General features: G+C 42.6%; 1 protein-coding gene across 8 annotated transcripts in view; it reads right to left on the bottom strand.

Moving 5' to 3' along the window:
• alg9 (ALG9 alpha-1,2-mannosyltransferase) overlaps window positions 1–24,798 on the bottom strand; it is a 233,041-nt gene that overhangs the window by 47,297 nt on the left and 160,946 nt on the right. For 2 of the 8 annotated variants that reach the window (XM_041174508.1, XM_041174509.1), the window contains exons 15-16: window positions 16,489–16,665; window positions 14,753–15,260 (exon numbers count right to left, since the gene is read on the bottom strand). The exons of 3 other annotated variants lie outside the window; for them this stretch is intronic. In XM_041174508.1, the coding sequence (XP_041030442.1) occupies window positions 15,023–15,260; window positions 16,489–16,665 (415 nt within the window). In that variant the 3' untranslated portion in view covers window positions 14,753–15,022. Of the gene's footprint in view, window positions 1–14,750; window positions 15,261–16,488; window positions 16,666–24,798 lie in introns of those variants that run through there. 3 more of the 8 variants (XM_041174510.1, XM_041174511.1, XM_041174518.1) reach the window with 3 other exon arrangements.

Below are 24,798 nucleotides of genomic sequence, written 5' to 3'. Positions count from 1 at the left end.
ACCTGCAGGTGGTGCTCCCATGCATCTTCTGCCTTTGTTCTTCTAGGTGGTAGAGGTTGTGGGTTTGGAAGGTGCTCTCAAAGGAGTCCTGATGAGTTGCTGGAATGCATCTTGTAGATGCCGCTGTGCATTGGTGGCAAAGGGATTGAATATTTAAGGTGGTGGATGAGGTGCCAATCAGGTGGGCTGCTTTGTCCTGGATGGTGTCCAGCTTCTTGAATGTTGTTGGAGCTGCACTATCCAGGCAAGTGGAGAGTATTCCATCACACTCCTGACAAGTGCCTTGTAAATAGTGGACAGGCTTTGGGGAGACAGGAGGTGAGTTACTTGTTGCAGAATTCCTAGCCTCTGACCTGCTTTTGTAGACACATTATTTACATGGCTGATTCAGTTCAGTTTTCGGTCAATGGTACCCCCAAGGAAGTTGAAAGTGGGGGATTCAGCAATGGTAATGCCATTGCATGTGAAGCGGAGATGGTTGGATTCTTTCTTGTTGGAGACAGTCATTGCCTGGCACTTGTGTGGTGTGAATGTTACTTGTTACTTGTCAGCCCAAACCTGAATGTTGTCCAAGTCGTGCTTCAGTATCTGAGATGTTGTGAATGGTGCTGAACATTATGCAATCATCAGCAAGCATCCCCACTTCTGACCCTATGAAGGAAGGAAGGTCATTGATGAAGCAGCTGAAGATGGTTGGGCCTAGGACACTATCCTGAGGAACTTCTGCAGTGATGTCCTGGGACTGAGATGATTGACCTTCAACAACCATAACCATCTTCCTTTATGCAAGGTATGACTCCAACCAGCGGAGAGCTTTCCCCCTGATTCTCATTGACTTCAGTTTTGCTAGGGCTCCTTGATGCCATGCTGTTCTGATGTCAAGGCCAGTCACTCTCACCTCACCTCTAGAGTTCAGGTCTTTTGTCTATGTTTAGACCAAGGCTGTACTGACATCAGGAGCTGAGTGGCTCTGGATGAACCCAAACTAAGCATTGATGAGCAAGTTATTGCTGAGTAGGTGCCGCTTGATAGCACCGTCAATGATACCTTCCATCACTTTGCTGATGATCGAGAATATACTGATGGGGCGGTAATTGGCCTGGTTGGACTTATCCTGCTTTTTGTGGACTGAACATACGAGGGCAATTTTCCACATTGCTGGGTAAATGTCAGCATTGTAGTTTGACTAGGAGCGTGGCTAGTTCTGGAACACATCTTCAGTATATTGCTGGAATGTTGTCAGGGCAGGATCCAGTGCCTTTAACTGTTTCTTGATATCATTGAGTGGTTAGAATTGGCTGAAAACTGGCAACTGTGATGCTGGGGACCTCAGGGCAAGGCCAAGATGGATCATCCACTCAGCATTTCTGGCTAAAGATGACTGCAAATGCTTCAGTTTTGGCTTTTGCACTGATGTGCTGGGTTCCCCCACATTGAGGCAGGGGATATTTGTGGAGCCTCCTCCTCCTGCTAGTTGTTTAATTGTCCATCACCATTCATGACTGGATGTGTCAGGATTGCGGAGCGTAGATCTGATCTGTTTATTGTGGGAATTGCTTAGCTCTGTCTATTACTTGCTGCTTCTGCTGTTTGGCATGCAAGTGGCCCTGTGTTGTAGCTTCACCAGACTGACACCATTTTTAGGCACAGCATAACTCTTGCACTTTTCATTGAACCAAGGTCAGTCCCCTGGCTTGATGGTAATGGTAGAGTGGGGGAAATGCTGGACATGAGATTACAAATTAGAGTACAATTCTGCTGCTGCTGATGGCCCATATTATCTCTTGGATGCCCAGTTTTAGGTTGCTAGATCAGTTTGAAATCTATCCCATTTAGTACAGTGGTAGTGCCACACAGCAAAATGGAGGGTATCTTCAATGTGAACCCGCTACTTTGTCTCCACAAGCACTTGCGGTGGTCACTCCTGGCAATACTGTCAGGGATAGATGTAGCTGAACAGGTAGATTGGTGAGGATGAGGCAAAATAGGTTTTTCCCTCTTGTTTGTTCCCTCACCCCCTGCCACACACCCAGTCTAGCAGCTATGCCCTTGATGTCTCAGCCAGCTCAGCCTGTAGTGGTGCTACCGAGCCATGCTTGGCGATGGACATTGGACTCCCCCACCCAGAGTATATTCTGTGCCCTTTCCAACCCCGATGCTTCCTCCAAGTGGTGTTCACCACGGAGGAGTACTGATTCATCAGCTTGTTGGGGGCGGGGGCAGGTAATCAGCTGGTGGTTTCCTTATGCCATGAGACTTCATGCGGTCCAGAGTCAATGTTGAAGACTCCCAGGAAAACTCCCATCCGACTGTGCATCACTGTGCTGCCATCTCTGGTGGGTCTGTACTGCTGGTGGGACAGGACATACCCAGGGATGGTGATGGTGGTGTCTAGGACATTGTCTGTCAGGTATGATTTCGTGAGCATGACTATGTCAGGCTGTTGCTTGACTAGTCTGTGAGACAGCTCTCCCAATTTTAGCATAAGCCCCCAGATGTTAGTAAGGAGGACTTTGCAGGGTCGTTCCTGTGCCTGGGTCGATGCCAGGTGGTCATTCCGGTTTCATTCCTATTTTTAGGCTTTGTAGTGGCTTGATACAACTGAGCGACTTGCTAGGCAATTTCAGAGGGCATCTAGGGGTCAATCAAGTTGCCGTGACTCTGGAGTCACATGTAGGTCAGATCAGGTAAGGATGGTAGATTTCCTTCCTTAAAGGGCATTCGTGAATCACATGGGTTTTTAATGGCAATCAACAATAGTTTCACGGTCACTATTAGATTAGCTTTTTAATTCCAGATTTTTTTTTTCTAATTCAGTGAATTTAAATTCCACCAGTTGCCATGGTGGGATTTGAACCCATGTCCCCAGAGCTTTAGCCTGTGTCCCTGGATTTATTAGTCCAGTGATATTCCCCAGCCTCCCCCTAGATTTGTTTATTTAATAACATTTCTGGAAAGCGAGGCCAAGCTCCAAGGGGATTGTAGTAGCTGGGTTTCCAGAAAGGCATTTTTCAAGGTGGCTTACAGAGTATGTGGACAGGATGTGGAACACTGGTAAATTAGATTGCAATGTCCATATAATGGATTTGACATTGTGGCTTTGGTGTGCCATAATTTCATGATGCCAGTTCTGAACTAATGGGGCTTATACCTATAAGGACTGCCTGCAAAGGGATGCTGGAGAAAATTTTAGATGTGGCTAAAGTCCAAAGACATTATTTGCAGCACATATACAAAGACAGAACACAAGAAATAGGAGCAGGAGTAGACCATACGGCTTGTTGAACCTGCTCTACCATTCAATACAATCAGGCTGATCTTGGACTTCAACCCCACCTTCTCGCCGGCTCCCCATATTCCTGAGAGACCAAAAATCTGATTATCCCAGCCTTAAATGCATTAAACGATGGAGTGTCCACAAACATGTTGGGGAGATATAGCTGGAGAGGAGAATGTTATTATTTGTACTGTTGGGAACAACTCGTGTTAGTATGGACTCGACTGAAACATTGTTATCCTTCCCTGCAGGATTAACATTGATTTATCGCACTCAGAGGTTCCGTAAGCTGGTTTTCTTTAAAGCAGCATATCAATTTCTGATGGTTTGTATCAGCACCCGTTTCTTAGCAATATGATCTAACCTTTCCTCTGAGAGAATTGGAACCTCTGGCAGTGCGGCATTCCCTTAGTGCTTCAGTTAAATAAGAAGCCTGAATTGGGAGTTCTGACGAAAGGTCATCAACCTGAAATGTTAACCCTTTTTCCCTCCCCACAGGTGCTGTCAGATCTGCTGAGCATTTCCAGCGTCTTAACTTCAGATTTCCAGCGTCCAGGGTTTTGATTTTGTGTTTATGCCCTGTGGAGGAATTTTACGGCTCTGTCGCAGCAGAGGCAGTGCCGCAAAATGTGGCGAGCCGTTCATGAGTCTATTCACTTCGGCGGGACCGAAAAATTCTGCTGGTGGGAGGGACCGAAAATTCCACCCCTGATGTGGAGCTCAAACCTATATATAACCTTTGTGATTTGGAGGTGAGAGAGAGTGTGTTGCCGACTGAGACTTTGTAGAGCCTTGCATCAAGGGAAGTTCCAGTTTCGACTCCAGTTTTTATGTCGCTAGTTGACTTCAGCCAAGGCAGTGTAATTCCTATTATAAGTGGATGCAATATGAGCCAAAGCTGTTATTCACGATCGCTATGTACTGACCCAAGCTCTAATGTATGTGTTTGCACTCCAGATGAGAATTGGAATCTGTAAATTGTTAACGTCAGGAGCACCTGATATTGACGTAACTGCTGATGCAATGTCACATGACTAAGAAACTGAGATGTACACAGATCTGTCAATAAACAAGAGTGATTTTTTTACGAGTAACAGTCTTTGACAGCGTTCTTAAGATAACAAGCTAACCCTAAATAAACCGATCTAGATCCTGACCTCAAGACAAAAGAGTGGTGGTGCTCTCCGAAGGTAAAAAAAACCTGCCAGTTGGCCATGAAGAAAAACAGTCAATTGGACAGCCCAATATACTATGGAACTGATGTCCATCAGGAGCTAACAGTAGAGAGGAGGAAAGCAAAATTGAAAGAAGATTAATATCGATAATGATAGACCGTTTGGGGGCCCAATACTCAGAAGGTAGACCCGCGGCGAAAGCCTTATGCCTTTAAACATGACCCGAAATGAATCAGCAGCGTATGCTTCAGATGATCCCTTCTAACAAATTTATTCTGTAAAAGTCACAAGGTTGAGTTCATTGCGAGTATAATCTTTTAAGGCTTAATGGGAATTAGCAGCAGACCACAGCTGGGTGCAAGTTCCTTGGGATGCCACAGGGCTCGTGATGCTCTTAAAGCCATTTACAGGAAAAATAAGGCTTCAGCTAAATAAGAAGTCATGCTTGTTAAGGCTAATTAACCCATTGTGGACAAGCTGAGGGTGCTCCGGTTATGCATATATACGTACTTTTATTATTTGGTGTTTTCTATGCTTATCATTAATTGTGGTAAATAAATGCTGCCTTTAGGTTGTAAACTCCTGCCTGGCGTGGTAACATTCGTCATTTTAAGAAGTATTGTACACTGCAACAAAACTGTTAAATCCAGAGAAGAAATTCCAGCAAGGGGGTATTTTTATAGGAAGCAAAATATTGCGGATGCTAGAAATCACAGACCTTCTCTCTCCACAGATGCTGCTTGACCGGCTGAGTATTTCCAGCACTTTCTGTTTCAATTATGGGTCATTTTTATCCTTAGAATAGGTACTTTTGCAAAGGTCAGAGTAATTAAAAGGTAAGGACTCCAGGTTGTAAGGAACAAAATCAGAAGCTGCTATAAATATCAGCAGGTTAGGCAGCACCTCTGGTGAGAGAAACAGAGTTAACCGACTAGATTTTCCCAATGAGGGAGGGAAACAGAGGTAGGGACTGTTTCCAGATCCCAACCTGACCCCAGAGGGAAGTATTGCTCTGGGATTCTCCCAGAGATGCTCCGTTAATTGGAATAGAGATAGGCTTTCTGTCCAAGTAAGGGCAATGAGCAGGCTTTCATAGCAGCTTGGAGGGCCAGTCAGAGGCTGTCCTGCTTAAGGGGAGCAGCAGACTGTAATGGCAGGTGGGTAACAGAGAGGGTGCTGCCCTCTCACCAACTTTTTTAAAATCTAGGGAAAAATTATTCTTGTAGCCAGGCCACCATTGTAAGGGTTGGGGGTGGTGGGGAGGGGCCCTGTACAGGGCAACATGTGCCTTTTCTCACATGCAGGTTGGCAATGAGAGTGTCTAGAGCTGCCTATGGAGTGCTGCACCCCCCGCACCACCATCTCCCCCCCCCCCCCCCCCCCCCCCCCCCCCCCATCCCCTCCCAACCTGCCTTGGGGTACTCACCTCCAAGCCCCTAAACTGGCCTCTACCAATGTGGAAAATGGACGTTGAATGGAAAATCCTAGTTGGCCTCCTTAAAGACTTTAATTGGCTACCCAAGGGGGTGGGTAGGCCTGCCGGCTCAGAACCCGCCTCTCAAAAAATGGCTGTGCCTTTCTTGGCTTCCAGAAACCAGCACACCGACCAGTGTAGGCATTTTCAACTCTGTTCCTGTTCCTGGGAAGGGTTGGGGGTGGGGAGTTGGGGGTGGGAGGTGGGGGGTGGGGAGGGATGAGGGGGAGTGGGGGGGGGGGGTCAGCTGGGGGGAGTGGGGGGAGTGGGGGTGGTGGGGGGGCATGGAAAATTCAGCCCAAGGTTTCAGGTTGATGACCCCTCATTGGAGCCCGAAAATATTAACTGTTTCTCTCTCCACAGTTGCTGTCTGACCTGCTGAGTATTTACTGTATTTTCTGGTTTTATTTCCGATTTCCAACATCAGCAGTATTTTGCTTTTGTGAGGAACGAAAGTTGACTTCAGGAACAGCTGCTCAACTGTACTGAGAGTGAAGTTGGAATTCAATCCCTTCGAATTGTTCCACCACAACGCATTAGCATTTTACATTTTTTTTTAGTTTAGCACCTGCTCTTCCAGCACAAATTTATGGACAGATATTTTGGAGCAGTCAATTATTGTTTTCTGAAATTATACCACGCTGACGATAGGGTTACCAACTGTGATTAAATGCATACCTGCAGGATCATAGATTCATAGAATCAAAGAATGTTTACAGCACAGAAGGAGGCCATTCAGCCCATCTTGTCTGTGGAGCAACCCAGTTATTCCCAATTCCTGGTCCTTTCCTCACTGCTCTACAAATGTTTTTTCTTCAGGTACTGATCCGATTCCCTTCCAAAAGCCACGATTTAATCTGAAGTTATTCATCCCTGGAACCATTCTTGTAAATCTTTTTTTACACCTTCTCTAGAGCACAGAATTGGACGCATTGCATCCATCGTTATACTGGAAATCACTGTGATATTAGGGGAAGATATTATGTTGTAGATTTTCAGCACATTCAACCCAGTCCATAAATCAACTCACAAGAATTCAGGGTCCCCTTATTTCACCTCCTAGTTTGGCTGGTAAAAGGGTTCACCGTGAAGTATAATCATGGAAATTTACTCAAAAGTATGATTATTCCAGTAGACCAGCTAAAGCTATTATTAAAAACAGTTTTATTACCAAAAATCAGAGTATTGAAGATGCTGGAAATCTGAAATAAAAACAAAAATTGCTGGAAATATTTAGCAGGTCAGTCAGCATCTTTGGAGGAAGAACAGATGTTAACGTGTCAGGTCAATGACCTTTCTTCAGAAACTGGTAAGATTGGAACATAATAGACTTTGTTATACTACCAGAAAAGTAATAGATTTCTCCTGATAATCAATTCCATTATTTTACACAGAATTGAAGAATAACCACATAGTTGCCTGTGTCAGTTTTGTCATCCTTTTTAAATATGCGCACTACATTAGCCAGATTTCAATCAACTGGTACCTCAGCCCATTGATTTCCCTGTAATAATTGGCAGTGCTTCGTAAATCTCCTTGTCAGTCTCAGCGTTGTGAGATAAATACCACCTAACTCTGGAGTTTTATTTGTTTTAAGCCCTTCCACTTGCCTAGGACATCCATCATATTTACATTTAAGTCCTGGCTTATACTATTTTTTTTGGAGAGGGCATGTTGTGTTCCATTCCAGAAAGCCAGTTGGTAAAGGGTAGAACTGTAGCCAATCTTTACACACTCTTTTATATTTATTTGCAGAGTTAGACATTACAAGCATACACCTCCTAACCAACAGTCGCATTTTTAGCCTATTTCTATTTAGGGACTTTTTTAAGAACTAAAATCACCGCAAATCAGTTAAACTCTCATAAATTTGAGATTGGTCTGGCATCACGACGCTGAAAACACCCCTACTTTCCATCATGCATTACAGTACAAGACTCTTCATCACATAGCTTGCCCCCACACTCCAGCTATTAGTCAGCCAACCCTTCCCATCCTTGTGACATTTTGCCTTCCAACACCAATTGGAAAGCAAAAAGACTAATTTCCCAACTAGGTGATGCTTGGCTTTTTTTTCCCATTTTCCCATTTTCAATACTTTTTTTGAATGTGGTAATGAGAAATGTTCAAAGAAAATAACAAAAAAAAAACTTTTTTAATGTCCTGATTATTTTTCTCCAGGGTTGCACACAGCAGTGTCCTGGAGATTGATCTTCAATTCCTGGAGTACTCCAGGCCAATCCTGGTGGGTTGGTAACCCTAGTTGGCGAGCATTATGGGAAGCCTAGATGGATAAATTGTTGGGGGGGGGGGGGGTGGCGGGAAAGACTGCAGGGTCAGACCTGAGGGTGCAAAAAGAACTGACTGCGCAACAGCAGAGACGGGTTGTGATGAAAAGCAATTAGCAAAAGCAGGGGGTGAGCACGTCTGAAACAGAGACAAAGACAAGTTGGGGAAGGTTCCAGTCTCAGAAGAGAGTGAGAAAATCAAGATGGCAAGTGAGAAACTGCTCTTTTATATTTGTTACAGTAATGAGGGGGGATTTTTTTTTAATACATTCTTTCATGCAATGTGGGCGTCGTTAGCAAGACCAGTATTTGTTGCCCATCCCAAAACTGCCCTTGAACCAAGAAGCTTGCTAGGCCATTTCGGAGACCAATTAAGAGTAAACCACACTTGCTGTGGTCTGGAGTCACATGCAGGCCAGAGCAGGTAAGGACAGCAGATTTCCTTCCCTAAAGGATGGACAGTAGTGAACAAGGTGGGATTTTACAACAATCGTTGATAATTTCATGCTCCGAGACTAGCTTTCAATTCCAGATTTTATGAATTGAATTAAATTCCACCAGCTGCCATAGTAGGATTTCCAGCTATGGTTAAATGTACTCCAGGAGGTTTCACCACATGATTTGTCCCCACGTTCCAGCCATTAGTCGGCCAAAATACACATCCTTGTGACACAGCACCTTCTTATGCCAATTGGAAAGCAAAAAAGCTCATTACCTAATTGGACGATGCTTGGTTGTCAGCCAAACAGCCCTTTCTTCCCATTTTCAATCATTTCGTATCTGGTAAAGAGAAATGTTCTAATAAAATGGCAAAAAAAAGGACCCCAATCTTTTTTAATGTCCCAATGACAGTGTCCTGGAGATTGATGGGATTCGATGGGATTCCTGGAGCCTCCAGGCCAATCCAGGAGGTTTAGTAACCCTGTGCCACGGTGGGATTTGAACCTATGTCACCCAGAGCATTAGCCTGGGGCTCTGGATTATTAATCCAGTGACATTACCACCATCTCTCCTTAAGATCCAATTCACGGTATTGTTTATGGTAATAAAGAATACATAGAATTGCAATTGACTTTTCTCTCATTTTAAAACATGCTGCCAAATAACAACAGAAAATAATAAATTTAATGGATCGCTTCTTTTATCTATCATTCCCTGCACAGTCGATAGGGGATTGGAACTTGGTGATTGCTGCACTCAAGGTTTTAATATCCATTTTTCCTTAATTTTGTAAGATTCTGTTCCCAGCAGTATATAACCTACTGTGGGGAGAAAGGCAACTTTAAATTTATCAAAAAAATATTTTTTCCTAATGTCTTTATTTTTAAAAGGGTCACAAGAGCAAATATGGGAATAAAATCCCTGGCCTCAATGTCCATGGGGTTCCAGAAACAATGTGACTCGTCAGCATTTACAATAACTCTGGAATCTACAGTCCTGAGCTCCAGGTTTATCCTTAACCTATTCTGGAAATCGGAAAGCATTCACTGATTTTTTTTTTGCACATGGATCTTCTCAAAATCCAGTCTGCAAGGATGAATCTAGGAGAATAAGGTGCAAAAATTTCAGCTCACAGTGTAGCTGGTCTTCTGAATTCTCTTCATAATTATTTTTTAAATAAATAGGAGACAAGCATCGAGAGACCACTTTCAGAGGTAATCTCAGCTTCACACTGATTGCACTGTGGCTCCAGCAAAATGGTGTTTAAAAAAGGATTCCGGGCAACCCCAAAAAATAATAATCTCTTCCATTTTAAGATTTACCAACATCCAGATGCCAGTGAGCAGAACTCAGTACAGGTGGACACGATCGATGCTCCACTTTACCAGGTGAAACAGCAAGGGAATGCCAGAAGTATGGAGAGGATGGGTAGTCTGAATCGGTCAAACTAGTATCTTTGATGTGACAATGCCCTGCTTGTACAGGCAGACACTGGATAACATGCTGTCATTTTAGAATTACCACACCTTTGAGATAGTGTAGCTCCAACAATACTCAAGAAGCTCAACACCATTCAGGACAAAGCGGCCCACTGGATTGGCACCCCATCCACCGGCCTCAACAGTCACTCCCTCCACCACAAACGCACAATGGCAGCAGTATATGCCATCTACAAGATACACTGCAGCAACTCACCAAGGCTCCTTCGACAGCACCTTCCAAACTCTTGACCACTACCACTTAGATGGACAAAGGCAAGAGATGCATTGGAACACCACCACCTGGAAGTTCCCCTCCAAGTCACACACCATTCTGACTTGAAACTATATCACCGTTCCTTCACTGTCGCTAGGTCAAAATTCTGGAACTCCCTTCCTAACAGCACTGTGGGTGTTTCTACAACACATGGACTGCAGTGGTCCAAGAAGCAGCTCACTGCCACCTTCTCAAGGGCAATTAGGAATGGGCAATAGTCTAGCCAGTGACACCCACATCCCATGAGCAAATATAAAAACGCGTGTGTGTGTAAAATATAAAAATGTGTATGTGGTGTGTGTAAAATATAAAAAATGTGTGTGTGCGTGTGTGTGTGCTTGTATGTATAAAGTTCTTGTGTGGCTTGTTTTACTTGCTAATGAAAACTTGGCTGAGCAGTAAGTAGCTTTATTTCCTGTCAGTCAATCAAGCTGACATTAAACTGACAACGAAAAAATTGTAGCTGCCAGGCTGCACACAGAGAAATTAAGCTTGAGCTGTGGAGACTGTAAAATCAGTCTTGTCATAGTACACAGTCTCAATTTGCTTTATGCAGCACTACACTCATTAAGGTTCTACTGGGTACAGACATTCGGGAGATCTCAGTGTCGCAGCAAATTTAACATCAAGATTACAATAGGGAAATCCTGACAACGGATTTCACAGTCTGTCTGCTCTGAATGGAATATAGCTTTTATCTGACTCACTGTTTAACCAGCTCATCACTGAAAGCAGTAACAATTTTGTTTGGACCCAAAGTTTTTAGTGAACCACAAAGACTTTTCACCCCCAAATTGTTTCTCCTTTCCTTAATGAGATAACTAATGGGTCTCTCTTAAACCTACTGCAGCTTCAATGGCTTTACCTGGTAGCTGACCCCATAAAAAGGTGTCGGCACACTTCCCCACTACTCCTTGAATTATATGATTCTGCCTATCCATTGTTTAATGTTGCATTACACCTGAATCCAGGTGCTATCCTTTGTTTCATAGAATCTTACAGCCATTCGGCCCATTGAGCCCACACTGGTTCTTGGAGAGCTGTCTAATTTAGTCCCAGACCCCACAACCGTGAAAATTAGTCCTCTTTAACTACATGTCCAATTGCCTTTGGTTAATTCCTATGGGATATGATTCGACCACCCTTTCAGATAGTGCATTCCAAATCTTAGCAGGCCTCTATGTGAATAAATTTCTCATTTTCCCTCTAGGTTTTTTGCCAAATATATTAAAGCTATAGCCTTGGGTTACCAATCTATTTGCTAATGTAAACTGTTTCTCCCTAATTGTTCCATCAAAACCCCTCACAATTTTGAATAGCTCTATTAAATCTCCTTTCAACGTTCTCTGCACCAAGAGATCAATTCCAGCTTCTCCAATCATTCTACATAACCGAATTTGTTCAAGCCTGGTATCATCCTGATAAATCTCTGTGCCCACAACATCCTTCGCCACCCACCCCAGGCCCCAACCAACAGTCCAACTTTATCAAATAAAAATATTACAGATTTCAACAAAAACTAATCTTTCTCACTTGAATGCTTAACTGAATGACAGTAAGTAATCAGATAAGGTTTTCTCCCCTCACTCTCCCCCATGACAAAACACAGCACGGTACTTCAATGCAAACCTTACTTACCAAAGTGCTTTAATGTGCACACCCTGTGTTTTGAGGGGATGGACTTGGCCAATTTTATTCACAAAAACAAATATGGGAATCTATTCATAGAATCATATAGCACAGAAGGAGGACATTCGATCCATTGTGACTTGGTCAACTCTTTGAAAGAACAATTGAATTATTCCCCTCCCCTTCTCTTTCGCCATAACCTTGTAGATTTTTCCTATATCCAATTCCCTTTTCTAAGTTCCTATTGAATCCATTTCTACCATCTTATCAGGCAGCGAATTCCACATCATAACTTACTGTGTAAAAGAAAGTTGTCCATCTCTCCCCTCTGGTTGATTTTCCAATTATCTTAAACCTGTGTCCTCTAGTTAATGACCCATCTGGCAGTGGAAACTATTTCCCCTTGTTTACTCTATCAAAACCCTTCAAATAATTTTGGTCACCTCTATTAAATTCTACCTTAATCTTCTTGACTCTAAGGAGACCAATCCCAGTGTCTCCGACCTCTCCGCATAACTAAAGTCCCTCATCCCTGGTACCATTATAGTCAATCTCCACTGCATCTTCACCAATGCCTTAACATTCCCACGCAATTTTATTTTCAAAAACAAACATGAGAATCAATTTTATAACCTTGCATTCATTCTTTTTCAAAGCTGTGTCCAGTAGACAGCTGTGTCCATACAGAACAGGAAGCTTCTAGGTACAATCTCCAGTCTGCGCTGAGGTAATTGATCTCAGCCAGGCACTGGTGGAGGGGAGAAGGTGGGAAAGTGGTAATGTCACTGGACGAGTAATCCAGAGGCCCAGACTAATGCTCTGGGGACATGAGTTCAAATCCCACCATGGCAGCTGGTGGAATTTAAATTCAGCTAATGAAAACTCTGGGAATTGAAAGCTCGTCTCAATAAAGGCAGCCACAGCAACTTGTGGTTAAAAACCCATCTGGTTCACTAATGTCCTTCAAGGAAGGAAATCTACTGTCCTTACCTGGTCTGGCCTACATGTGACCAGATCCATAGCAATTAACTGCCCTCTGAAATGGTTCAAGGGCAAAAAATGCTGGCCTTGCCCACACCCTATAAAAGAATTTTTTAAAAATCGGGCTCCCTGTACCTATCTTTGAAAGTGACAATTGTCCAAGAGAACTGGATTGCTAGTCAGTGACTGTTAACAAGGTGCATGCAATGAGCTAAGTAGGAGAGTGGGTCTAGGTTGTGATGCCTACCTGCGGTCAAACAGCAGTGGAGACTCACAGGTGAATAAAGGTGCCTCTGCAGTGCAGGAAATGCTGCTTGCCCTCTCTGTAAACAGCAGCAGTGAATCAACATCATTCACCAGCAGTGAATCAACATCATTAGGAAGGTTGCAGGGATACGGGGAGAGAGTGAGGCTAACTGGTGCTTTGAAAGAGCGATGGGCTGAATGGCCTCCTTCTGCGCCCATACTATTCTATGATTCAATGATTTAGGGAGGAGGGTGTGAAGAAAAATTAAGATAACAAATTAAGCCTATTTTTAAATGAAGAATTGATCACGTTACTGAAGTTTTTAAGAAGTCAGAGAGCAGATTGACATTTTAACAAGGGAAGAGTCACTTATGAGATGTTTATAATCTCTTTTTACCCAATTAAAAGTTTACTTTTTTTTTTACAGATTCCAGCTGTTGAAGGAAGCCACACTAGATCAAAAGAAGGCTGCCTTTACAATCCAATGCCAGCAATGCCAAGAATTTGCACTACAATTTTCTAGCATTGATGCAAAGTGAAATGGTTTCACAGTGTCACTGTAGCTACAGACTAACTATGGCCTTAATTAAAGTGAATGACGCCATCACTGCACTCAGACAGGAAATCCTCTTAAACATGTTGCTGGTAGGTTGTTCTGGTCACCTAATCACAGAGAAGACACAATTTCCTGGGAAAAGGTACAAAGGTGATCAACCAAGATGATTCCGGATATCCGGAATTCAAGCCACGAGGGCAGTTTAAGGAAGTTGGGGCATTTTTTGTTTGGAAAAGAGACTTTGATGTAACCCAGTTGAAGTTTTCACGAGATTGAGGGAGAGATCCTTTCTCGCTATAGTCAAGCCTTCAAGATGAGAGAAAGAGAGAGAGAGAGAGAGAGAGCAAGAGATCATGGTGGAAAGCTATTTTCACTTAAAGAAGCATAAATTAGTTCAAGAGCAACCAGATATGTTTCTAGAGATAGAAGGGACGGATGGGGGACGTTAAGATGGGAAGGTGGCGGATAGAGCTGAAATTCTATCAAGCAGGATTTTTTTGGGCTTAACAGTTGTCACTGTAAAGTGAAACAGCTTCCATCCACCGGTCTGAATAATTATTGCAGAGTCAAGAGAAAAATACTGCAGATGCTGGAAAACTAAAATAAAGGCAGAAAATGCTGGAAGAACTCTGTTTGCTGGTCAATCAAAAATCAAAAAATTGAAATAAACTGAATCTTTTTGTAAACATTTTACTATTTTCCTTAAACTTAACAGTGATGTTATATTTTTTAAAAAAGAAAATTCTTGATGGTAAATCTGTAAACCATCTAAGTACATGGCAATCGACAGCAGCTGTCAGCATACAGTTAGGATATATTGTCAACAGCAAGACATGCCACACAAGGTCCAATATCTTACATGCACAACTATATATATATATATATATATATATACGCATCGCTATCGCAAATTAATCATTGTTCAATTCTATTTAATAAATGTCTTTTGCTAGGACCCCATTCTATTGAACTCAGTTAAAAATTCAAGCTGTTTGTAGGACACAACATAGATTTAACATTTTACATTAACAGCATACCTTCCAATTAAAAACAGAAAGGAATAGCAGTGCAAACTTAAACACAGCTGTGTTGCCCAGGAACATTTTGTTTCATCTTGTCTGTGGCTGCAGTGTAAGCCAATAGAAGGGTCAAACTTTCAATGAGATGTCAATTGCACAAAATTGTCTTCAACTCAAACATTAGCATAGTTTCTTTGCAGCACAAAGAGTGAACCAAGGACGGCGCTCAACATGGCGCCCAAGTATCCACACGGTCAAGATCCTGGGATAACGGAAGGTCAGATCTATCTCAGTAATACTATGCTGCTGCAATCTGGACAACTTGCATGGGTATCTGACAGGCAACCTTTTGACCCCCTCAACCTGTGGGAAGTTACGCCACCTTCCTGCTGCTAATGGTACAGCATAAGGTTTCAGCCTGACAGAGACAAGGAGAGAGAAGTAAGAAACAGTGGCTGAACTCTGAATATTTCCTTATGTCATATTCTGCCAATAAAGTTAATTTTAAGAAAGTATGACTGCAAAAATAAAACAAAGGCATTTTTATATTTAAATATATATATATATAATGCTGGGAAATAAAATAGAAAATGTGAGAAATGCACAGCAGGTCAGCCTATTTCATTATTTACAACCCAAATATTAACATGATTTGGGTGATCAGCAATTTTTTAAAAAAACAGAGGCCTAGATTTTCGGAGTCCATTGACGTGCGGTGGGGACCGGGAGATCCCAGCGGCCGGGGAGGGGGGGGGGGGGTGCGGAAAATCCTGCCCAAGAATCTTAGAGAGTCATAAAGACATTACGGCACAGAAGGAGGCCATTTGCCCCATCGAGTCCGTGCTGACTCTCTGCAGAGTAATCCAGCCAGTCACATTCCCCTGCTCTATTCCCCTTAGCCCTGCAAGTTTGCTTCCCTCAAATGCCCATCCAATTTCCTTTGGAAATCATTCATTGTCTCTGCTTCCATTCCGTAGGCAGCGAGTTCCAGGTCATTACCACTCGCTGCGTAAAAAAAGGTTCCTCCTCACATACCCTGTGACTCTTGCCCAAAACCTCAAATCTATGTAACCTATTGTACCATCAGCTAATGGAAACAGCTTTTCTTTGCCTACAGCTATTACAGATGTGGAATGCTGGGAAGCCGTCACGTCCAAACAGAAATGACAACATCCTACATTACTTTTACATGAGGGCAATAGGATATAGGCCAATATCCTGCCAAACCCAACTGTGTGAAGTACCAAAGGACAGCTGCCATCTATAAAACGGCACCCCAACAAGAGGCAACATCATCAGGAAAAGAAGGCAGATCCTTTTGTCCCCCACAACATTGAGAAAGAAACTGTGCTACACCCTTTTTAATTTCTTTCTATTTATTATTGTAAAATGAATTCTGCATCCTTTTTTTGTTTATGAAGCGTGACTGAACAGCACTAATTTTGGATATGCTTCTGAGAGTCAGGGACCCCGAAGTGGGTTGGCTCCGTCTGCATTAATTGTGCTGGATGAACTGAAAAGGTTAAGTCAGAACTTAGCTTGGTGCTTTCATTAGACAGAATGTTTATGCCTCGAGGAGAGTTTGAATCGTATTTTTATTAAAACAAGTTTGATACTGAAAAGCAATCGACCGCAGTTGAAAGTACCTCGGAGAACTGTGGCACAAAGTCACCTTGTCACATTTCTTTTTGATCGCATAATTATGCCACCAAAAACTCAATTTCATCAGCAATGATAGTTCTTCATTTGAAATCCTGCAGTTCATCACCTCCAGAGGATTCAGAAGCCGCCGAGTCCAGGAATTCAGCTCTTCAGCTTTGCTTCTGTGCCGCTCAAAGATATTATGCAGGGGACAATGTTTGGCAAATCCAATAAAGCAGAGAATTGCAATCAGAATGTTAAAAAGGAATCTCCACACAGAGAAAACAAAGGCCATTTCCCATGCCTTTTTTAAAAAATTCTGTCACTGGATATAGGCATCCATTTGTTGCCCATCCCTAACTGCCCTTGAACTGAGTGGCTTGCTAGGACATTTCAGGGGGCAGTTAAGAGTCAACCACATTGCGGTGAGTCTGGAGCCACATGTAGGCCAGACCAGGTAAGGATGGCAGGTTCATTTCCCGAAAGGACATCAGTGAACCAGATGAGTTTTTACAACCATCGATGATAGTTTCATGGTCGCAATTACCAAGATTAGTTTTATATTCCAGATTTACTAATTGAATGGGGTTTGAACCCATATCCACAGGGCATTAGCTTGAGCTCTGGATTACTAGTCCAGTGACATTACTAGCATGCCACCATCGTCCCGAAGTCTCATGCTGCCACATGAACAAAGCCCTTGACATTATGGTACATTCTGGAAAAAAATAATTAGAAATGGTGCCTCATGATCAGGATTTATTTTTAATGAATAATGAATGGAGAATAAGGGACAAAAGAACATCAAATATAAAAGAAAAACCACAATTCCTGAAATCTAAGATAAAAGCACATGACACTGAAAGATGAATCTGTAAGAGAAAGAGATTTGTGTTTTTAAGTAAAGAAAGGATTATTTATATAACACCTTTCACTATCTTGAGACATCCCAAAGTGCTTCCTATCCTTTTGAAATGTAGCCACAGTTGTTTTGTAGCCAAAAATGGCAGCCAATTTTCACACAGCAACATCCCAAAAAACTTGTATTTACATAGCACCTTTAACATGATAAAATGCCCCAAGGTGCTTCAGAGGCATTATAAAACAAAATTTGATACATAAGATGGTATATAAGCAAGTGGCCAAATGCTTAGTCAGGCAGGGAAGTTATAAGGAGTGATCCTAAAGGAGCAAAGAGAGGTAGAGAAGCTGGGAGGTTTAGGGAGGGAATTCCAGTGTTTAGCCCAGGCAGCTGAAGGCACAACTGCCAATGGTGGGGTGATTAAAATCAAAGATGCTCAAGAAGCCAGGATTAGATGGGCGCAGATATCTGAGAGGGTTTTGGGGTTGGGGGAGATTACAGAGATAGGAAGGGGTCAGGCCATGGAGAGATTTGTAAGCAAGGATGAGAATTTAAAATCAAGGCGTTGCTTGACTGGGAGAAAGTGTAGGTCAATGAGCATCGGGATGCCGGATGAAGGGGATTTGGTGCGAGTAAGGAGATGGGCAGCAGAATTTTGGATGACCTCGTGTTTACAGAGGGTAGAACGTGGAGGCTGGCCAGGAGTGCATTGGAATAATCAAGTTTAGAGGTAACAAAGGAACTGCTCTCAGTGGTGTTGGTTAAGGGAGGAATGTCGGCCAGGACACTGGGGAGCTCACTTCTTTCCTTTGGACAGCAACATGACATTTTTACTTTTACAGCAGCAGATAATAACGGAGGAGTCATACAGAGCCTTGGTTTAGTGTCTCAGCTGAATGACAGTACTTCTTCAGTTCAGCACTGAAATGTCAACATGGATTATGTGCTTAGTTCCTGGAGTGGGGTTTTACCACACAACCTTCTGACTTGGAAGGGAGGTGCCATCAAGTAGGACCCCTTATCAAAATTGGCATCCTAAATGTTAACCTTTATTTTGGCCGTACATTTCCACTATTTTATTTTCTGGCAACAGAGGTTCTAAAGATGCAAATTCTATTCAGATTTTACAAACAAACGAACAAGAGCAAGCAGGATAAAACCCTCTTAAGGCTTCACACCCGTCTGCAAAGGGCAAGAAACTGCATCCCTTTAAATAACCATATTGAAGAATTATGAATGAGCAGAGCAGAATGTGAACCAGCAAGTGTATGTTGGAACATTTAATTCAATTTCAGGTTCAGAAAGCAAAATAAAGAGGGGAAAGAAAGACCCCATTAAGAGACTGAGAGAGAGAGAGATACAAGTAAGAGAGAGAAAAACGTTTTCTTTAAATTAAATTTATATTTTACATCTCCAATAATTATTAAAATCTGAAGGAATGAAACTCCACACTTATTAAATTTAGTTTTCAGTGTTGGAGAGTTGCTTGGCAGTAATTAAGACTTAACATGCCTTTTTAAGGGAATTTATACTGGAATTGACAAGACCTAACTTCTTCTGTCAAGTTTAGCGCATATATATTTGATAAGTACAGCAAGCTCATGGCATTCCATGTATTTCAGTGCTGAGTCTCTTGACAAGATGCTGTTATCGTGAAATCTCCAGAGCAGCAGGGCATCTTAGACAACAGCTTCTTAATTTATGTAGTTATCTGAGCGTGTGGAGAAATGAGCAGAAGACCTACCTTAGGCAGGTCACTATTACTACTAATAGGGCTGACCATTATTAACATGTAAAGTGGACAGCAACTGGTTCTTTGGTGGATGAGGTTTTGGATTTCAATTTTAAAAAATGATTACAGCTTAATCAACTGGTGGCAATTTCAAAAAACTGACTGGGCTAGTAGTAAATGACTCATGTGACAAACCGGCTCATTCCTATATTAGACAGTCTGGACTTTGAGGAGCACAACATTCGGACAGAAGCCTGTTCAATGCATCAAAAACAGGTCAAAAAATAAAAGCACATTCACTAGCACTATGTGTCTTCCATGTTTTCATAACTTCATGATAATTCTGTGGCCAGTGCAAGTTAGGCAAAGAATACTCTGTTTTGTTACTCATCCCATTACTAGTGCTGTTACCACTTGCTCCATCCCTGTCTGACATTAAACCCTGGGTGAGCCAACCCACCCTCTTCCCCAAAAATTAACACCTATAGGCTTCAGTGTTGGATGCCATCAACCTTACCAAGTGTCACCTCAGGCTCTGGCACTCCCTAGCTCAGCATCCTCTGCCTCCTCAACTACTTCCTGCTTTGCAAATCCTCCTAAAGACCTTTCTCTGCACCCATCTTCTACTTAACTTTGCTTAATATCTATTCAGATACAACCCAGAAGTGCAAATTACTGTTGTAATATTTCAAATGTTAAAAGAGGCATTATTAGTTTTCAATATTTGGTATTTTTAGCTGAATGTGGTAAATTCCACCTACATTCATGAATGTCAAAAATTCATTCAATTCTCCTGTGTAGGATATGGGGTGGATGCAAGGGGACATCCAAGGCACTAACTCAACTGAGGGGGTCTGAAGATGCAACAACTACAAAGTCGATGCCTCCATGCTGAGTTGTTCATAGTTCTTCGCAATTCGTCCAGTGTTGGGTATGATTTCTTTTTGTGCGCAGTTTACTACAGTTTACTAACTATTTGGGAAGAAAGCCAAAGTTAAATATTTCATTGTAGCCTTGGGCTCGACCTCTTTTGAAAAATAAAAGCTCTCCTCTGATTTCATGCAAGCCTTGGCTGAAAATCAATGATGACAGGGGGAAAGAATATAGTGGCCTCTGTTCTATCACCCGCTGTTGACGAGATTTTTTCCCCCACTAAATGTAAATTGTTGAACAATGGTTAAAAAGTGTATTCTTTCACAACAGCTCGTCTGCATTCATGTTTAGTGGTTTAATTAGTTGATTGACGCTCTGAACTGCTTTAATCAGGCTCATAGCGCTAACCCACCATTACTTTACTGTGACGTTTCATCATTTTGGTGAAATGGAACCTCATTAAATTTATCAGGCGGGAACGCTGGGTGGATCATGTGTTCTTTGACTCAGTGTGCAAGTTAACTCCTTCAAACCCACCAAAAAACAATGTTTTTAAAATCAAATGGTCAGGCTGTTTTACTACAAAACATAGGAATTGTTAAAATACAAAAAGACCAAGCTCTGCTTAATTCGCTATCTACCATCCTGATAATTGATGGAGTTGTTGACTAAATGTAGGAATCAATCCCTAAATCTTCACTAAGATAAAAGCAAAAAACTGCGGATGCTGGAAATCCAAAACAAAAACAAAAATACCTGAAAAAACTCAGCAGGTCTGGCAGCATCTGCAGAGAGGAACACAGTTAACGTTTCGAGTCAAAATAACCCTTCAGCAGAACTAAGTAAAAATAGAAGAGAGGTGAAATATAAGCTGGTTTAAGGGGGGTGGGACACACTGGCTCTACTTGTTCCACCGACCCCCCCCCCCCCCTTAAATCAGCTTATAGTTCACGTCTCTTCTATTTTTACTTAGTTCTGTTGAAGAGTCATTCGGACTCGAAACATTAACTGTGTTCCTCTCCGCAGATGCTGCCAGACCTGCTGAGTTTTTCCAGGTATTTTTGTTTTTGTTCTAAAACTTCACTGTTTTACACCAACAGAACCCTTCAGTTCCAAAGCATCATTAAAAGATAGAGAGAGAAAGAGTGAGAGCTGTTTGATTATTGCTTGCATTAATAGGCAATGGGGCCAATTTTCACTGGAGAAAATTGGTATGATTGAGATGATAAGAGCCTAAATATGGGGTTGGTGGTCTTAACCTCTTCTCCCAGTCTAAAAGAACTAAAAGAACACGGACTTTCAAGGGCTACCACTGGACATCCTGAAACAAAAGGCAGGACACTTCCCCAAGCAAGTTAGGATCCTAATGACTTAGTTACAAACCCCATTGTAATTTTAAAGCACACGTGGGTGGAGCTTGTCGCTCAGCAACTTAGGTTAGAAGTTTCCGGGTTTGTTTCCCAATTTATGCCAAGTCAGCTGAACTCATGGTGGCAGCAACGAAGCTGCTACAAATGATTTCAATACTCAATGGCAAGGGAATGGCAAGGTCCTACTGCTGACTTAAAAGCAAAATACCGCCAATGCTGAGAATCTGAAACAAAAAACAGAAAATGCTGGAAAAACTCAGCATCTGTGGAGAGGGAAACAGAGTTGACATTTCGAGTCCGTATGACTCTGTAGAAGGGTCACGTGGACTCGAAATGTTAAGTTTGCCTCTCTCTCGCCTTGGACGCTGTCAGACCTGCTGAGTTTTCCCGGCATTTCCTGTTTTTGTTCCTACTGCTGACCGCTGTCCAATGACTGCAGCTAAAAATGCACAAACATTGACATTAGGTTGAATAGGATTGAGTTCGGATGAGATGACCTCCACAGCTTAATAGGTTAGTTCACTGTGCAGGTTCACGAAAGAGCAGTCGGCTGAGGTATCGGAACCGACGCCTTCAGAAGAGCAGAAATTGAAAAAAGAAAACAGCACTGTGACTAATCAACATGCCCAGGAGCATAGAGTATGTTAACACTCATCACCAACTTGCCTGTTAACACCCTGTTACAATTTCCCCACAAGTCATTAATTGTTTCCAGCAATTAGCAGGTTTCAGTGTACGAGACAGGAGGCACTGCTACCTCCAGTGGTACTGGCCGTTCCTTCACTGTCGCTGGGTCAAAATCCTGCAGCTCCCCTGCTAACTGCACTATGGGTGTACCTACACCATACGGACTGAGTGGTTCAAGAAGGACGTTCACCGCCAACTTCTCAAAGGCAATTAGGGAGGGGCAACAAATGCTGACCGTGCCGGCAATGCTCACACCCTATGGATGAGTAAAACAATGGACGTTAGGATCAAGCTCAGCTGTGAAGCACAGGATAGCCAAATGTCCTGCTGACTGCCTTGATTTAGGTTCACACAAAAAGAATGGCTACTTAGGCATATTACCAGGGGTGCAGGAGAAGAGTAAACGAGAGAGGGAAACATGAACTAGAACTGGAAAAATCACTTCGAGTAAGAATCACGTGCAGTTCTGTCACCTTCACATCTGACATTTCCTATTATTCAAGGTGTCTTGTTACAGTGCGACCAAACATTTCCAGCGGGAAAGTATTACTTCTGCAGGAAAAATGAGTTTATAAAAAACAACTTTAATGTACTTTACATATTTCAAGAGCACTGCTGAAAACATGGACCTTTATTTTCTTTGTTGAAATAAATAAAATTGATTGGAGCGATCTCCTTGGAGAGCATCTGTGAATGCTGAGGTTGTCAAGGTGCACAGTGGCATGCAAATGAGGAGTGTCACCATAGTAACCCAACGTACTCCTGGTGCTTCCTACTGAGAAGCCTCTTCGATCAAGCTGTGTGTCGTTCATAGAGATTTTAAAACAGAATTTTTATTTGTTTTTTTTTGCTTCCTCCACGAGCCCCTACCCCCCACCTCCCCTGCCCGCTGCCCCCTACACCCCGCACGGTGAAAGGGAAATCTTACCAAGAAAGAGAGAGCTAGCAGTGGCATTCAAATGGAACCAGCATGTGCAGTGCATACTAATGTGCCTGACCTACACTTATCAGGAGATACAATAGCCAGCCAACTTCAACCTTCCCTCAGCCACCTGAGGGAACAAACGGGCCTGAATGACGCAAGTACTTTAAGGAGTGACAGGCCCATGTCTGGCGAGCTTGAGGTGCTGCACTACTATTGGCCGGTCCGTTGGCCACGACAGATGCAAGTGGCACAGAACAATTTTCACATTTATTATTGCAAAGGTAGCAAGAGTTTTTAAATATCAGTAAATGTACCCAAGTCTTCCATATGACACCAAGTCAAACTCCCTATGCTTCACATGTTCCCGATGCTTTTGCTCCTTTCTTTGTTAATAAACCCCCAAAGCAAAAGCGTTTCAGCAACACTCGTTATGCAAGGATGGTATTTTGTTTGCTCCCTCCCTAGAAGTTATTAATTTACAATTGGATAAGGCTCCACGGCTACAGATAGCCCTCAGGTGCCTTTCCAAATTGGCCTTTTATCACGCTGCAACTTGGACAGGGAACGTCAGTAGCTATCTGAACACATGAGGCATCCCAGCAGGGCTCGATCATGTCCTCGTCACATACCCTTTATATGTGAACTTTCCAGCAGACGCTCAGGTGACTGCACTGGGGACACAGGCTGATTGTGATTCCTTGCCACTCTATCATGGGAATACTGAAGGTCAATTTCTTTTTTATTCATTCAAGGGGTGTGGGTGTCACTGGTTAGGCCAGTACTTATTGCCCATCCCTAATTGCCCTTCTTCAGAGGGCATTTAAGAGTCAACCACATTGCTGTAGGTCTAGAGTCACATTTAGGTCAGACCAGGTAAGGATGGCTGATTTCCTCCCCTAAAGGGCATTAGTGAATCAGATGAGTTTTCAACAACAATCGACAATGGTTTCGTGGTCATTAGACTTTTAATTCCAGGTTTTTATTGAATTCAAATTCCACCATCTACTGTGGCAGGCTTCAAACCCAGGTCCCCAGAGCATTACCTTGGGTCCCTGGATTACTAGTCCAGCAATAATATCACTAGGCCATCATCTCCCTCGGCACTTGTACTGGCACCCTGGTTAGGTTTGGTCGGAGCTTGCTGTGCACAAATTATCTGCCACGTTTTAGTGACGTGAAGTTTTGGGGACATCCTGAGGTTGTGAAAGGCTGTATATAAACAAAAGTTCCATTTTAATGAAGGCTGCTTAAAAGTCAATTCTTTGTAGTGACTTTTTTTTTTCTATTTTTCCTTCCTCCAATAGAGCAGGGGGAAAGTAATAAAATTTTAAAAAGTGAGACAATGCCAGGTGAGTGGGTGACCTGCCAGGAAATGGTGCAAATTACAGGGGAAGTCTATAGCGGGCAAGAGAAATAGATACTTAAAACAGTCAAAGAGATAATGTTCCCTCCTTCTAAAAAAAACAAATTAAACTTTTCCTTCCTGAATAGGCTCAATAATAACAAGGTCTCTTAACAGGAACGAGTTCTCAAAATAATTAGCAATGAGTGCTTACAATCACCTATTACAGAGACAGGCAGACAGCTAGGCAGAAATTTTCCTACGTAAATTATGCTGGAATATATCGGAACAAATTGTACATCTTTTAAATTCTACATTCCATAATGCAGTAAGCACAAAAAATAATTAGCTCTGACACTTGAGTGGAAGATTTAAAAGGCCTTTAATATTGGCCATGGGCTCCACTTAATTTTATACATTTACTGGACAGGCAGCTCTCTCAGGAGCTCCGCACTTGTGCACTTCTAATCTTGACCATCCGTTGCCATCCTTTGCCCTTTCCGCCCTCAACCTCCTATCTTCCA

The sequence above is a fragment of the Carcharodon carcharias genome, chromosome 25, assembly GCF_017639515.1.
Source record: "Carcharodon carcharias isolate sCarCar2 chromosome 25, sCarCar2.pri, whole genome shotgun sequence".
Classification (NCBI taxonomy): Eukaryota; Metazoa; Chordata; class Chondrichthyes; order Lamniformes; family Lamnidae; genus Carcharodon; species Carcharodon carcharias.
The sequence above is the reverse complement of the archived record's forward strand: the minus strand, read 5'-3'. Positions and strand labels throughout refer to the sequence as shown.